Source organism: Vombatus ursinus, unplaced genomic scaffold (assembly GCF_900497805.2).
Source record: "Vombatus ursinus unplaced genomic scaffold, bare-nosed wombat genome assembly UNPS02014841.1, whole genome shotgun sequence".
NCBI lineage: Eukaryota > Metazoa > Chordata > Mammalia > Diprotodontia > Vombatidae > Vombatus > Vombatus ursinus.
The window spans coordinates 36186127-36201292 of record NW_020954619.1 but is presented as its reverse complement, the minus strand read 5'-3'; the positions used below and the strand labels follow the sequence as shown (position 1 = coordinate 36201292).

Here is a 15166-nt window from a genome sequence, read left to right as displayed (position 1 = left end):
GCAGGATTTGAACCCTGGTCTTCCTGACTCCAAGTCCGGTGTCCTCACTTATTTATCTATATGTCTAATTCCCCTCCTCTTTCAACACACCAAGTTCTTGAGGCCAGGGACTTACTGCCAGTTTTCATGGCCCATCATTGGCATAATAACTTGTTCAAATCACTTAATCTCTCTTGGTCTCAGTTTCCTCATCTGTAAATAAGGGGAAGTATCCTCTGTGACTCCAAGGTCTCTTCCAGTTCTAAATCTGTATGGTGATCCTAAGTAAATATTTCTTATATTTATTGTGTCATATATCATTTATTATACATATATATGTATTAATTTTATTTATGTACATATATTATATTTTGTTGTTGTTCAGTCATTTCAGTCATGTCTGACTCTTTGTGACCCCCTTTGGGGTTTTCTTAGGAAAGATGCTAAAGTGATTTGCCATTTCTTTCTCCATTTATAGATACATGCATCATGTTTTACACTGTATAGTATAATATTTATTTTATTATATAAACATTTTAGAATTCATTAACTGACAACAATTATTTATTGAATTGAAGTGATGTGAATTAATTTAAGACATTTATTAAGAGGAGCCACAGTATGCTCTGGTAATGAGCACCTGGGGGATGCTCCAAATGCAGCTAAAATTATCTTAAAAAGCCAATGCCAATTTCTCCTATTACTCATAATATAACAAAAAAAAAATTCCCTTCAGTCCTGATGTTATCTGCTTCTATCACTGATGGACCCCATTTAATGGGGAGTTGCATATCAGCAGTGGTTTTCTGAAACTCTGTTATTTCTGAACTCCTGCTATGTATCACTGTGTGCCCACATAATGAGGCATGGTGAGTCCAGTGATATGCCAAGGCTACGTGCTTCAGAGAGATATTGCTGGCAAGAACATAAGGAGGGAAAATGGCTTTGAGTTTCAAGGGATCATTTTCCATATCTGGAAAGGGATGATTTTACCCATTGACCTTGTGTTAAGTGGGTGAATACCACCCTATAATGGCAACACATTTCAGGCCACATATAACTCAGCAAAGTTAGTTTTCAGCATCTCCATTTTATTAGGAGAGAGCTGAAGGAAGATAGAGTTGCTATTTTTTTTAAACCAGTCAAGGAACAAAGATAAAAATATAAATGTTATAAACTCAGCAGAGATTTCTTGTTCTAAGTGTGACAGTACTGTGTTACACTTCATCAGGGTAGAATCATAGATTTAGAGTTGGAAGGGACACCATGGAAACTAACTATAGATGAGGAAACTGAGGCCCAGAAAATTGAGTCACTGTCCTGGTAGCTGAAGTCCAATATAAAAAACAACCCCTTGGAGAGATTTTAATAATGAAAGTTGTAAAGATCATGCCTTAAGTTTTATAAAAGCCTTCTCTACCGATAGCTCAGTGAGATGAGTAATGCAAGTGTTATTATTATCCTCATTTTATGGATGAGCAAACTGAGGCTCAGAGAGGATTAAGAGATTTGCTCATGGTTACATAGTTAGTAAATTATATAATTAGGATTCGAACCCAGATCTCCTCTGACTTCACGTCCAGTGCTCGCTGGTTACCTCCACTAATCATAGTACTTTACTTTTACCAGGGGTAGATAGAAAAGACTATGGAGGATATGGTATTTGAGGCCACCTTAAAGAATGTATAGGATATCTGTCTTCAGAACCTGACAAATTCTTAATCCTTTTAGTCTATCTGGGGGAACATAAAAGAGGACTGTTTTCTGAACCTGTGACTGAATTGTGTTCAGAATTTTAAATTTAAACCTCAACTCATATTGTCTCCTGAAAATTGCTAGTCCCAGTAATTAAAAAACAAAACAAAACAAAAAACCCTACATATTTAAGATGTCTTAAGGCATCTTAAAAGTGAGTCGACCAGAAAAGAATTCTAGGCACTGTAGCTGGCAAGGTACATGATGGAAAGTGACAAAGAATGACTAGTAAATGCTGAGAATTCAGAAATAAGACTCCACCATCAATTAATTTTCTGTGCTCTTCTTCCATTGAGAACTAAATGTTTACCACAAGGAATTAGGTAGGTTTTAGACAATTGAATCAGTTAATGAAACCAATCTATGTAAAACCAACTCTCATTCCTGAAAGGAAGTATGGTCCATAGGGTCCACTGTTTGTTTGTTTGTTTGTTTTTTTAGTGGGGCAATTGGGGTTAAGTGACTTGCCCAGAGTCACACAGCTAGGAAGTATTATGTGTCTGAGGCCAGATTTGAACTCAGGTCCTCCAGGGCTGGTGCTCCATCCACTGCCCCACCTAGCTGCCTCCATAGGGTCCATTGTTAAAATGGGTTTCTGATTGGGGATCCGTCTTTGGAGGGGCAGTGTAGGGTAACGGAAACAGTGTTGGACTTTGAGTCAGGAAAGACTGAGTTCAGATATCACCTCAGAGGCAGATAGGTAACACAATAATGTGCTGGTCCTAGAGTCAGGAAGACCTGAGTTCAAATCTAGCCTTATATACTTACTAGCTGGGCAAGTCACTTAGCTCTGCCTCAGTTTCCTCAACTGTGAAATGTGGATCATTTTAACATCTCCTTTACTAGGTGGTTGTGAGAATCAAAAGAGATAATGTCTGTATAGTGCCTGGCACATAGCAGGAGCTTAATAAATGCTTGTTATCTTCCTCCCCCTTCCCTTACTTCCTATGTGGTTCTTGAAAGTATCTGAGTCTCAGTTTCCTCTGCTGTAAAATAAAGAGAATAATAGCACTTATCTTACAAGGTTGGTGTGAAGATCAAATGAAATGATATACTTAAAATGCCTTGCAAATCTTAAAGTGCCATTTAATGTGAGCTGGTATTATTATTGCAGACCCACTGTGGAACCTTACTCCCCCAGGACTTTTACTCCCTTTCTCCCAACAAAGTATCTTTGCACTGCAGCATCACAAACTCCACAGCTTTCTCAGGTGTGGGAGAAAACCAATCAAACACTTTGATTCTAAAGCTTCACTTAACTGATGGAAAAATCTTTGTTGGCCCACAGAAGAGTAGGAAACCTTTCCCTGATTGACAGTTTAGAAATTGAATTATTTATGGGTTGTTGTTATTGTTTTATTGTCCTTCACTGGGATTCGGAATTTAGAAGTGGGAAAACTCTCCCAATAACCAACCCCAGACCCCAACAGCAATAATAAAAAGCAAGCAACAGTTGAGTAATGGGACTTCATACTCACATTTAGAAAAATTTCATTAAAAGCTTGTAGACAAAACTAGTTCTTTTCATATCATGAAATCAAAAGTTATCAATTCATTTTTTTTCGATTGTGACTGCAGCTTCAAAGTACATGATCTGTAGGTCACTGAACTATCCTTTGGGAAGAGCATGGGTATGAAACTTCTTAGATTCCCAGGGGGTGACTATTACTATATTCCTTTCTTGAAAACTATTAGCATTTTCCATACTCTTTCTCCACCTACTTCAAAATTCTACAGCTATAATTACCTTACAAAATACTTTCCTCCTTTTGAAGTAAACAGTTGTAGGCATTACCATCCTCTTTTTTAGATTCAGTGAGGTTGCATGGCTTGTCTATAAATTCATGACTACTAAGAGGAAGAGCAACATTAAAACTCTAGTTTAAAAAAACAAACTAGAAAACCCTAAAAAAAAATCCCTAGAGTCTCTGTTACCTCACTGCCAAATGCTTTCCAGTTACTGGTAATGAATAGTGTAATTACCTAAATAAAGAATTTATGGAATTGAAATTAACTCATAAAGCATGCTGGTGAAAACTGATATTGCCAGGATACATTCTTTTGGGAAGACTGAAGGGTTTTTTGCTGGATAAAATAAGCACCAGACCTGCGGATTGGTAGTACTCGTGATAGTAAAGGCAGGCATATGATTGAAATAGATTGTGAATAATGACCTACACTCTTTACCTTTCCTTTGTTTGGTTTTATTTTCAAATTGTCTGCCTAGCTGCTGTTGTTCTTTGTCCTTTTTGGAAGAGGATCAATGACACCACGGAGTTTTAAGTGACATCATTTGGACATAAGTGAAATAGAGTTACACAAAGTCATCAGTCTCACTCTCTCTTCCAGAGTCATCAAAATTTAATGACAAAACAAAAGTCAGGATGGCTGGCAATGGCCTTGGATGCAGCGGATCAATCAAAACTGAGATAAGGTAGATAGGTCTCTTGATTCTAAATTCACTACTTATTTCCTCAGTATATCTTGCTTCCTCTCTCAAATGCACTTAGTGATTTTTCTTTTAACACAGTTTTCTTCTCGTACACTGTGTGGCCAAAATATGAATGAGTAGGGAGGTAGTGCCAGATACCTGGGCCAGCTGGTTGAAAGAGTTTCTCAAATTTCTGGCTTAGCTCATGTTGGCTATCCATACAACATAAAGGTATTTTGTATTTCAGAGATGTCAGACAGAAGTGTTTTGATTCACTACTAGCCCTGCATTTGTTTGAAGGAGAGCTTTCAGAACCACCTGGTAAAAGCCTACCTGTATGGGGTAGCAGGGATTTTGGCTTTCACATGTCTTCTGACAGTCAATTCCTCCCCAGAAGGTGGCTCTGCTGGTGCTCTGGGGTGTGAATGCAATGTCATGAGCGATGTATTGTCCCCACACCATAAGGAGATCAGTATACTGGTCATCCTCTGTCACAGCCTCATTTGATGCATGGATAATTTTTCTTGTTACTTCACGAACCTGGGGGGGAAAGATAGTTTGCTAGGAATGTCAGCTCTTCTTAACTTTTCACAAAATGCTCAGTTGTTAAGAAGGAGAGAAGGCAGACAGAAAAAGGCTGTCATTTTTGGATAGGAATTCTCCATGTGGTAAATATGGCTGTAATGATAAGGTACCAGATCAAATTTCTCTCTCTGCTTATACCTTATCAATTTCTGTATAGATGGTGGACAATCTAGCAGTGTGATCCTTTCCTTTGACCATTATAGAAGACATTTTGGTGATCATTTAATACTTAGTAGAAGGATTATAATTTACATTCAAAGATATTTGAGCTACGCTTGTCCTGTCTAGATTTATAATTTAAAAAAATCTGAGTTATAGAATTCAATAAGTATTTATTAAAGGTCTACTACACGCCAGGTACTACGTTAGGCCTTGGGGATGCAAAGACAAAAACGAAAATAGGTTTTGCACTCTAGTACTTTACATTCCATTGGATGTACAGAAGCATTGACTTTAAAGCTGGAAAGAACCTCAAGAAATTATCTGGTCAAGCTTCCTTCAATCACACAGGATAGGTATTTTTATGATTAATACTCTTTTACATTCAGGTATATGTACCAGTAGATAATTGATAGCCAAAAGCAAGTTTGTCAAAAGTCACATATTGCTTAGTGCATTGTGAATTTCAATCTTAAGCCTAAAACCGAGCATTTGATGAAGATGAATGCTCTATAAATTTAGTTGTGTTCTCTTCATTGTGTGAAAAATATCTCTCCAGTGATCTTCTCCAACACTAGTTGTTTTCAACTTTGAGCAGTCAAAAATCAGTTTAAATTCAGTAACGTGACAATGGATGAGTATTGTACATTCGAATTTAATTTAACAAATATTAAATGCAGTGTAATGTGGAGGAAATGATGCTAGATGTTGGGATATAAAGACAGAAAATGACCCAGTTCTCTCTTCAAAGAGCTTACAATAAAATTGAGACTTCTTTGGGGGTAATCAACAATTTCATGACTTTTATAGAAGATACTAAATTCAGTTTGATTTCTCATTTGATCTAGTATTACACTTTTTTTTTTTACTGCCCCTATGATTTCATTGCTAGCGGCAAGTTCCAGATAAGGAAATCTCTTATTATTGATGTTGATGGTCATTTTCTCTGAAATTCATAGTCTTAGAAAGTTGCCTAGAGCATTGAGAAGTTAAGTGACTTTTCCTGGCTCACACAGAAAATATGTGTTGGAGGTAGGACTTCAGCATGGGACTTCCTGGTGGTAAGAACAACTCTCTGTCTACCATGTTATGCTGCATTCTCTCTCATTGCATAATTCAATACTTAGTGTATGCCTGATTTCATCAGTATGGGCACTTCTGCAACTATTACAAATGATAAAACAAACTCTGTCTTTGTTTATCTGTTTATCTGTTCATCCTCTGTGCTTCCTGGTCCCCTTAGTTATTAGTATTTCCTCTTATTGCTTAAATAATTATATATTTGGTTGATATACATTTTTATATATGCATGCACATACATATAAATATATACATGTATGTGTATATGTATAAATGTGTATATATGCATGTATATATATGTGCATGTATATATGTATATGCATGTGTGTGTATGTATCTTTCCTCCAATAGAATGCATTAAATTTAATGAGATTGGGCAAAGAATCCTGATGGATGGGAAATTAAAGTGACTAAAAATATGTTATGCTACTACATGGAATGACATTAAAGGTAAGCATTTACAAAGTCACTTTAGTTGTTTGTATTGATTTCTGCATCATATTTCTATTGAATTTTTTAAAAGCATTATATGAAATATGCTCAAAGAAATTCCTTGTAAATGGGAACCAACAAGGTGTTTACATATCCTGAGATAACTGGTCAGTTTCCCTAGTTAGCTTGTTAAGTCAAGGAAAAACCTATAATTTTCAAAGGGAATGGACCAGCTGTTTGACCAAATTAACCTTGTCAAGTGTTTAATGCTTTCCCCCCCAGCAAATAAACACTTCTCTTTTTCATTGTAAATCCCTTCCCACCTTTGCCTCCAATTGTCCAAAGGATTCAGTTCAGTTTATGAAACATCACTGTTTTGAGATTTGGGAAAAATCATTCAGGAGGAGTAAAAAGGATTTAGTCATAGCTTTTCATACTATTCAATATATGGCTTTGGGCAGGTCCATTCCACCTTTCTGGGGATCATTTACTCCTTATGAAATGAGGATGGTGGGTCAGATGGTCCCTAGATGTCCTTCCCTGTTTTGGCAGTTTATTCATCCATAGCTCAAATGACTGGATGAATACCCGTGCTTGTACAATGTCATTTCCACGAAACATCAAAGAAGTACATGATGCTCTTCTGCTTTTGAAGGCCAGAAAAATTCTGTAAGTGCTATGGAAAAATATATGCCAGATCAATTTCCACGGCATTGTGATGTACATACCAGTGGTAGTGGAAATTCATTGTAAAGAAAGTTGGGATTCCAGCCTCTTGGCTGACTAACTCCATCTTCATAGACCGGAGGGAGCCATCGAGCCAGGGCTGTGTTGGCAGCTCCCCATCTGGGATTGTCTCTGTGGAAAAAAAAACACCTGAAAGTTTTTGAGAAGCAAAAACAAAATCTAAGAGAAGAATGACAAAACAGTCCTATGGACAGAACTATTCCTTTGATATAGGAATTCAGATCCATTGCTGCAGGTGGCAACTTTGTGTGCCTATGACATCTGAGGAGGTAGCTCCTAGCAACTCAAATGCAATTAACATCAATATATAAAATACCAACATCCATTCCTTTCCCATTCCCATATTGTAAAAGCTCTTTGGTTATTGCCTTCTTGCCAAGGAGGTTCTCCTTCCTCATTCTTTGGTGCATGAGTTGGATTAGGTGATCAGTGAGGTCTTTTCCAGCTTTCAGATTCTTTATTTATTATAGAGGGGATTCTTATTCAGTTACACAAGATGGTCTCTGAAATCCCTTCCACTTCTTGATTCTTTCTTTAGGGGATATTTATTTTGACCAGTCTTCTTTTATTTAATATTAGGTAAAGTTCCTGATGTGTTGCAATTTCTATACTCTCCTTGGGACATCACTATCTGGAAATATGTTAGAGAAGTTCTGGATAGAGATAAACTTAGATATATATTCAAAAGTGTTTATTAAGGAGATTAAGTGCCCACTAAGTAAGTAGAAGACACAAAGTTAGGTAGTATAGGAGAACACAAAGAATAAGATTATTCTTAAAAGAATATAAGAATAATAAGAATATAATATAAGTATAATAATAAGAATAATATAAGAATAAGATTATTATTGCACTTTGAGTTTACAACATGTATGGGGAGATGTCAAGTCAATAATAATTTATTCAGCACCTACTATGTGTGGCATTTTGCTAAATGTTAGAGATACAAAGAAAGGTAAAAATAATCCCTGCTTTCAAGAAGCTCAGTCTAATGGGGGAGACAACATAGAATCAGCAATGATTTATACAGAGCAAAATGGAAATAATGTAAAAGGGAAGGCATTAAGATTAAGGAGCACTGCAAAAAGTTTCTTATATAAGGTGGAATCTTATCAGAGACTCAAAGGAATCTAGCAAAGTGGGGAGTCAAAGATGAGTAGGAAGAGAATTCCAGACATGGAGGATAGCCAAGGAAAATGCCCAGAGCTGAGAGATGGAGTGTCTTCTACAAGGAACAGTAAAGAAGCCAAAGAAGAATACATGGTAGGGAATAAGGTATATGACACTAGAAAGGTATGAGGAGGCCAGGACATAAAGGCATTTAAAAACCTTTGAAAAGAAGCCTTTATATTTCATCCTGGAGGAATACGGGGACACAAGAATTGATTTAATGGGGAGGGGAGTGATATTTTCAGATATGATCAATTTGACAGCTGTGTGAAAAATAGATTAGAATGAGGAGAGAATTGAAGCACGGATACCAACCAGTAGGCTATTGGAATAATCCAAGTGTGATTTGATGAGGTACTAGAGAGGTGACTGTGTTAGAGGAGGGAAAGGGGCATATTTGAAAGATGTTACAAAGGTAGAAAGGATAGACTTTGGCAACTGATTGGATATGGGGAGGGGTGAAAGAGTGAGAAGTCATAGGATGACATCATAGGTGACCCCTGAGTGACTAGTAGGGTGGTGGTGGCCTCATCAGTAATAGTGAAGTTAGCAAAAGAGGAGAGTTTTAAGGAAAATATAATGAATTGTTTCAGACATATTGGACATTCACTTCAAAATCAGAGATGCAAAACTGGAGGTCACGAGAGAGATTAGGACTGGACCAATAAATCTGAGACTCATTTGCATAGAGATAATACTTGAAATAATGGGAACTGATGAGGTTGTCAAGTGATAAAGTATAGAAGCAAAAAAGAAGCAGGCCCAGAACAGAGCCTCAGGGGCCAGCCATCTACATAACCTGGAGGAAGATTCAGCAAAGAGACAGAATGAGTAATTATACAGGTAGCAGAAAAACCAGCAGTGGCTAGAGAGAAGAAAATATCAAGAAGAAAAGGGTGATTGACAGTGGCAAGGGCTGCAGAGAAGTCAAAAAAGATGAGGATTGAGAAAAGGCCATTAGATCATGAGTTCTTTGGAATTGTGGTTGGTCATTGTGTTGATCAGAGTTATTCTTTCAAAGCTTATTATCTTTAAAATGGTATTGGATAAATTTTTCTCCTTGTTCTGCTCAATTCACTTTGCCTCAGTTCATAAAATTCTTCCCAGGTTTTCTGATATCATTCCCTTCATAATTTCTTATAACACAATAGTACATTCATATGCCATAACTTCTTCAGCAATTCCCCATTTCGTAGGCATCATTTTAGCTCCTAACAAAAACATCAAAAAGAGCTGCTATAAATATTTTTGTACAGATGAGTCCTTTTCCTCTTTCTTTGATGTATTTGGAGGTATAGGCCAATTAGCAGTCTTGCTGGGGCAAAGGGTATGCAGTTTAATAGCATTTTGGGTATAGTTCCAAAACCTTTTACAGAACGGTTGGAGCAATTTGCAGCTCCACTAACAGTGCATTAAAGTAACTGTTTTCCCTAGCCCCTCCAGCTTTTCTTTTTTTTTTTTTGCCAACTTGGCCATTCTGATGGCTGAGGTGTTACCTCAGAGTTGTTTTAATTTGTATTTCTCTGTTTACTAGTGATTTAGATCATTTTCTCACATAGTTATTGATACCTTGGAATTCTTCCTCTGAAAACTGCCTATTCATATCATTTAACTATTTATCAGTTAAGGAAGATCATTGGTAACTTTGGAGTGAAAAAATCCATTTGAAAGATGAGGTCAGAAGTTGAGTGCAGTGTTAATAAGATGGTTAAAGGAAAGAAAGTGGAAGCATCAATTATAGATGATCTCAAGGAATTTAGGACACACACACTCACACACACACACACACACACACACACACAGAGGCAGGAGAGATATGGAGCAAAAGCCAGTGGGGATATCAAATGAGGATTTTTTGAGGATGGGGAGACATGTGTATGTTTGTAAGAAGTAGGCAAGAAGCCAGTAGATGAGGAGAAATTGAAGATCATTGAGAGGGTAGGATAATAGAATGTCAATCTGTTGGAGAAGATGAACTGGAATAAGATCATTTGGGCATATAAAGGGGTTTGCCTTGACAAGGAGATGGGTGAAAGAGGAAATATTGGCAGAAGGCATTTGAATGATCTGAAATGAAGAGGAAGGGAGAAGAGTGAAATCTCAGTGAATGGCCTCTTTTTTAAAAGTGAAATAAAGTGTTTGAAAGAGAGATGAGTCTAAAAAGGTTGTTAGGATCAAAATCATGAAGGCCCTGAACGCTACGGTAAGGAGTTTGAACATTAGTCTGTAGGTAATGAGGAATGACTAAAGATTTTTGAGCAAGGGGGTGCCCTCATTGCTGTGTTTTTGGAAATTTGAAGCATAAACCATAAATATAATTCATTTGGACTATTTAGGGTATCAGTGTTTGAATTCTAGAAAAACTTTTAATTATAGAATCTGTTAAGACTAATTTAGTTCAAAAAACCAGGATACAATTGATATATTAAATTAATAGTCAAATGTATTTAAGTTTAAGCCCTACTTTAATAAATAAAATAAACATATTTGTAGTTGTTTTATCCACAGGCATCAAATTTGTGATTACTTATAATATGAATGACAGATTCAATTAATGTACAATTAAATAGACATTTATAAATGGTTATTAATCCCTTTGCTGAGCAGTAGAGGAGATGCAGAATATCAATGTGACATAGTACCTGCCCTTGGGGAACTTCTAGTCCTGGAGAGGAGTAAAACATACAAACAGATAGATATTACAACATATTACATGACAAATACTTTAATGCAGAGAACTGGGCAGAAGTTAAAAAGAGGAAAATTTAAGCTTGATATCAGAAAAAAACTACCTGACAAATTGAAATGTCAAAAAGTGGAATGGATGACTTCAAGAAACAATGGAACCTCACAGTCCACTAGACAGTGAGCTCCTTGAAAGCAGGTACTATATTTTACTTTCCTTTGCATCCCCAATTTCTTATTTTCAGCTTGGCACATAGTAGGGACTTAATAAATGTTTACTGACTGACGGACCTTTTCAATGGAAGACTTCAAACAGAGCCTGAATTTCCGTTTGTCCTAAATATTACATGTGGTAGGAATCCACTTCCCCTCCCATTTTGGTTGTAATAGATGTCTTCTGATGTCTTCTGAAACCCTAAGATTCCATGATTCCACTAAAATTATGTACTATGGGAGATTCAAAAGATAAGGTTGTTATTAACCAGTAGGAATTAGGGAAATCTTCATGGGAGAGGGAATGGCACCTAAATAAGGCAATTACAAGAAAGATTCATTTGAAGCCCTTCTGGTGATGGAATAAGTTTTGGTTCCTTCCACTCCCAAATCTGTTGATAATCTCACATGATACTTAACTCCAAGGGAAAGGATCTTAATTCATCTCGGCACTTGTATCCTTATGTCTACTGTACTTGAATAGCTCAATGATGAAAAGTGATTCTGCTTTAGGTCCACAGTGGCATGTGTCTGGGGGGACTCAAAGCTGGGAATAATTATATTATTACTACTTCATTGATCTTCAGTGCACCATAGTGGCTCAATTTGCAAAACTGGATGGGACAGTAATGTGGTTAATTAATACCACTAAGTCCATGCTTGAAGGTTTGAGCCATCTTAATAAAGCATTCAAAGCTGTTACAGTTGATTTGTCTTTATTGGAATTGCATGAAGTGCTGCTCATGGGAAAGGACTATTTCACTCAATTAAAAATAATGAAATGTTAATTTGAGTGCTTAGCCAATTTTTTCCCCTCCTGATTGGTTTTTATATTTTAGCAATTCACTAAAAGCCTACAAACTCTAAAATAAGTGTGGGGGAAGTAACACAGGACTTCAAATTATAATTAATAATAGTTAGCAAATACATCTATCTATATATATATCTATATTTATATCTTTAAGGTTTGCAGAATTTTTTACAAATATTATATCATTTTATTCTCATAACAATACTAGGGAGTAGATGCTATAATTATTCCATTTTATAGATGGGAAACTGTTAGACACAAGTTAAGTGATTTGCCCGGATTCACACTACTATTAAGTATCTAAGGCTGGATTTCAATTCAAGTCTTTCTTATTCCATTTCCAACACTGTGCCACTTAGTTACTTCAGGCTTCTGACCATGATCTGCCTCTGACACTTTCTAACTGTGTGATGTCTTAACCTCTCAACTTCAGGTTCCTCATTTGTGAGATGGGGATAGTAATTTCTGCCCTGTCAACCTCCCAGAATAGTTGTGAGAATCAGATAGGATAATGTATATGATTATACTTTTTAACTATAAAGTACTCTTCAAATGTAAGTTAATATTCTTTGTAGTACCTAATTTTCATAATAAATCCATTAGCAAATTAAGCTCTATGGTATAGTCGATAGAGAAATAGATGAGGCCAAGAGAGACCTGGGTTCAAATCTTGCCTCTGATACTAACGATAAACTCCTGAGAAATTACTTAAACTCTCTGAGACTCAGTTTCATTTATCTATAAAATGGGGATAATAATATCTGTATTACTTATCTCCCAGGATTATTGTGAGGATGATGAAATTAGTTAGCACTTAGATAGTGTTTTAGGGTTTACAAAAACTTTACAAATATTATTTCATTATTTCATAATGATAGCTATATATATGTATGTATGTGTAGAGTGAGGATAGATAGATGGAGAGATAGATAGATAGATAGATAGATAGATAGATAGATGGAGGGATATTTATCCTAGCAATAACCCTGTGAGGTAGGTGTCATTTATTACTACCATTTTACCCATGAAGAAACTGAGGCAGGCAGCGATTTAAGATTTGACCAGGGTCATACAACTTAGATCTTCCTAAAAAGAATTCTAACTACTTCATTACCTGGCTGATTCAGATCTATCAAGGGGTATAATGTATATGAAGCCCTTTGTAAACCTGAAGACACTGCAATATGTGTTCTTTTATTATTAGTGAGTTTTACCTTGGAATACATATTCCTCCCAAATATATCTCCTTTCTTGTAACCCAAAAGCAACCCAGATTGATTTCCCTAAGTCCAATTGGATTGAAAGAAGATAGTCACAGCTCATATTCAGAGGGAATTTATCTAGTTACATAATTATGATTTCCTTGGACAGTAAGGAGAACAAATCAGTCAAGCCCTGATGTTAGGAAAGATTGAAGGCAAAAAGAAAAGGGGACAGCAGAGGGTGAGATGGATAGATAGTGTCCTGGGATCACTCAATCAACAAACTTTTTATGTCCCGGATATGTCCTGGCTACTATATTCAGTGATATACAAAAAAAAATCAGACTCTCTAATTTCAAAGAGTTTACATTCTATTGAGAGATACCACATGTATATATACATATATATATATGTATATATATATATATATATGTATATATATGTGTAAATGCAAAGCAGAATCAATACTAAATAAATAAATGTAAGCCAGTTAAATGCAATGTAATTAGAGAAGACGGCAGTGACATTTAAGGAGTTTGGACTTGAAAGAAGCTAGGAAAGTCCGTAAGTAGAGATGAAGACAGAAAGCAGTCCAGGCACTAGGGAACAGCTAGAGAAAATGTCTGGAGCTGAGAGATGGAGTGTCTTGTTTGTACAGACAGAAAGGAAGCCAATGTCACTGCATAGAGACAAATGTGCCACGTAAATAAGATATAAGAAGACTGGACAAGTAGGAGGGGGCTAGATTAGCACAGTGCCTGGAAAATAGTAAGTGCTTAACAAATGTTTTTTGACTTGACTACTCAATACCCCAACCAACTGTCTGAGACTGTAAGGTGCAGAACACTTGCTGATCTGCATTTGTAGAGGAAGTTTTCTCAGGGCATTTCCTTAAATCAATGAAATCATAGGTCTAGGAAAAAAAAACAACTAATGGGCAAAGTGAAGCCATGTGTCAATCTGTGGCTAGGTTCCCTTTATCCTAATCTAGGACATGCTATGACACATGTGATTTATCCAGGAACTTGTCAGCACTTTCAGGACTACAGACTTGAGTAGTTTCAGAACGTTGATTTAGCCTTTGGGGACAAAGGGAACTAAAGTCTATTACAAATGCACTGATGTAGGATAAGCAGACTCCAGGGTGTATTTCAATGCCCCCATCATAAATAGGTTAGATGAAGATGGATATAGGAGTTGGTAAATTAGCAATCCTGGTTGTCTCCTTTGTCACACAAGCTATTTTGCTTCACATTCTGCCTCCCCTCCCCTTTTTCCTGCTGTGGGAACCAACCAAGTCAGACCAACTCCCCTCACGCTCATTCTGCATTTATGAACGGACCAGACAAGTAAAACAATTATTGAATACATTATTTTATTTTAATTTGGGAAGTTGATTCTAATTCTTATCTAGTTCTTTTATTTTTCTTGCTACTTTTTGAAATATAAACTGGCAATTTGACATGCACATCCCTTTAGTAAAAATGCATTTGAAGCATTTATGTCACAGCAATGTGGTACAGAATGGAAAGAAGAATCAAGAAGCATTTATAGTGAGGACAGCCAGAGACAGTTAGGTGGTAAAATCAAGAGAGTGCTGGATCTGGAGTCAGGAAGACCTGAGTTCAAATCTGATCTTAGATACTTACTAACCAGGTGACTGTGGGCAAGTCCCTTTACCTCTGTTAGAATCATTTCCCTCAACTGTTGTTGTTGTTTAGTCATTTTCAGTCATGTCCCACTCTTCATGAGTTTGGAGTTTTCTAGGCAAAGATACTGGAGTGGTTTGCCATTTCCTTCTCCAGATAATTTCACAGATGAGGAAACTTGCCCAGGGTCACACAGTTTAGTAAGTGTCTAAGGCCAGATTTGAACTCAGGAAGATGAGTCTTCCTGACTTCAGGCTGGATACTCTAC

The 15166-nt window shown here is 36.6% G+C and overlaps 1 protein-coding gene across 1 annotated transcript in view; it reads right to left on the bottom strand.

The window, feature by feature from the left end:
• TPO (thyroid peroxidase) overlaps nt 1-15166 on the bottom strand; it is a 206482-nt gene that overhangs the window by 128016 nt on the left and 63300 nt on the right. Inside the window, exons 5-6 of the mRNA XM_027840445.1 lie at nt 7150-7279; nt 4499-4705 (exon numbers count right to left, since the gene is read on the bottom strand). Of these exons, the coding sequence (XP_027696246.1) occupies nt 4499-4705; nt 7150-7279 (337 nt within the window). The remainder of the gene's footprint in view (nt 1-4498; nt 4706-7149; nt 7280-15166) is intronic.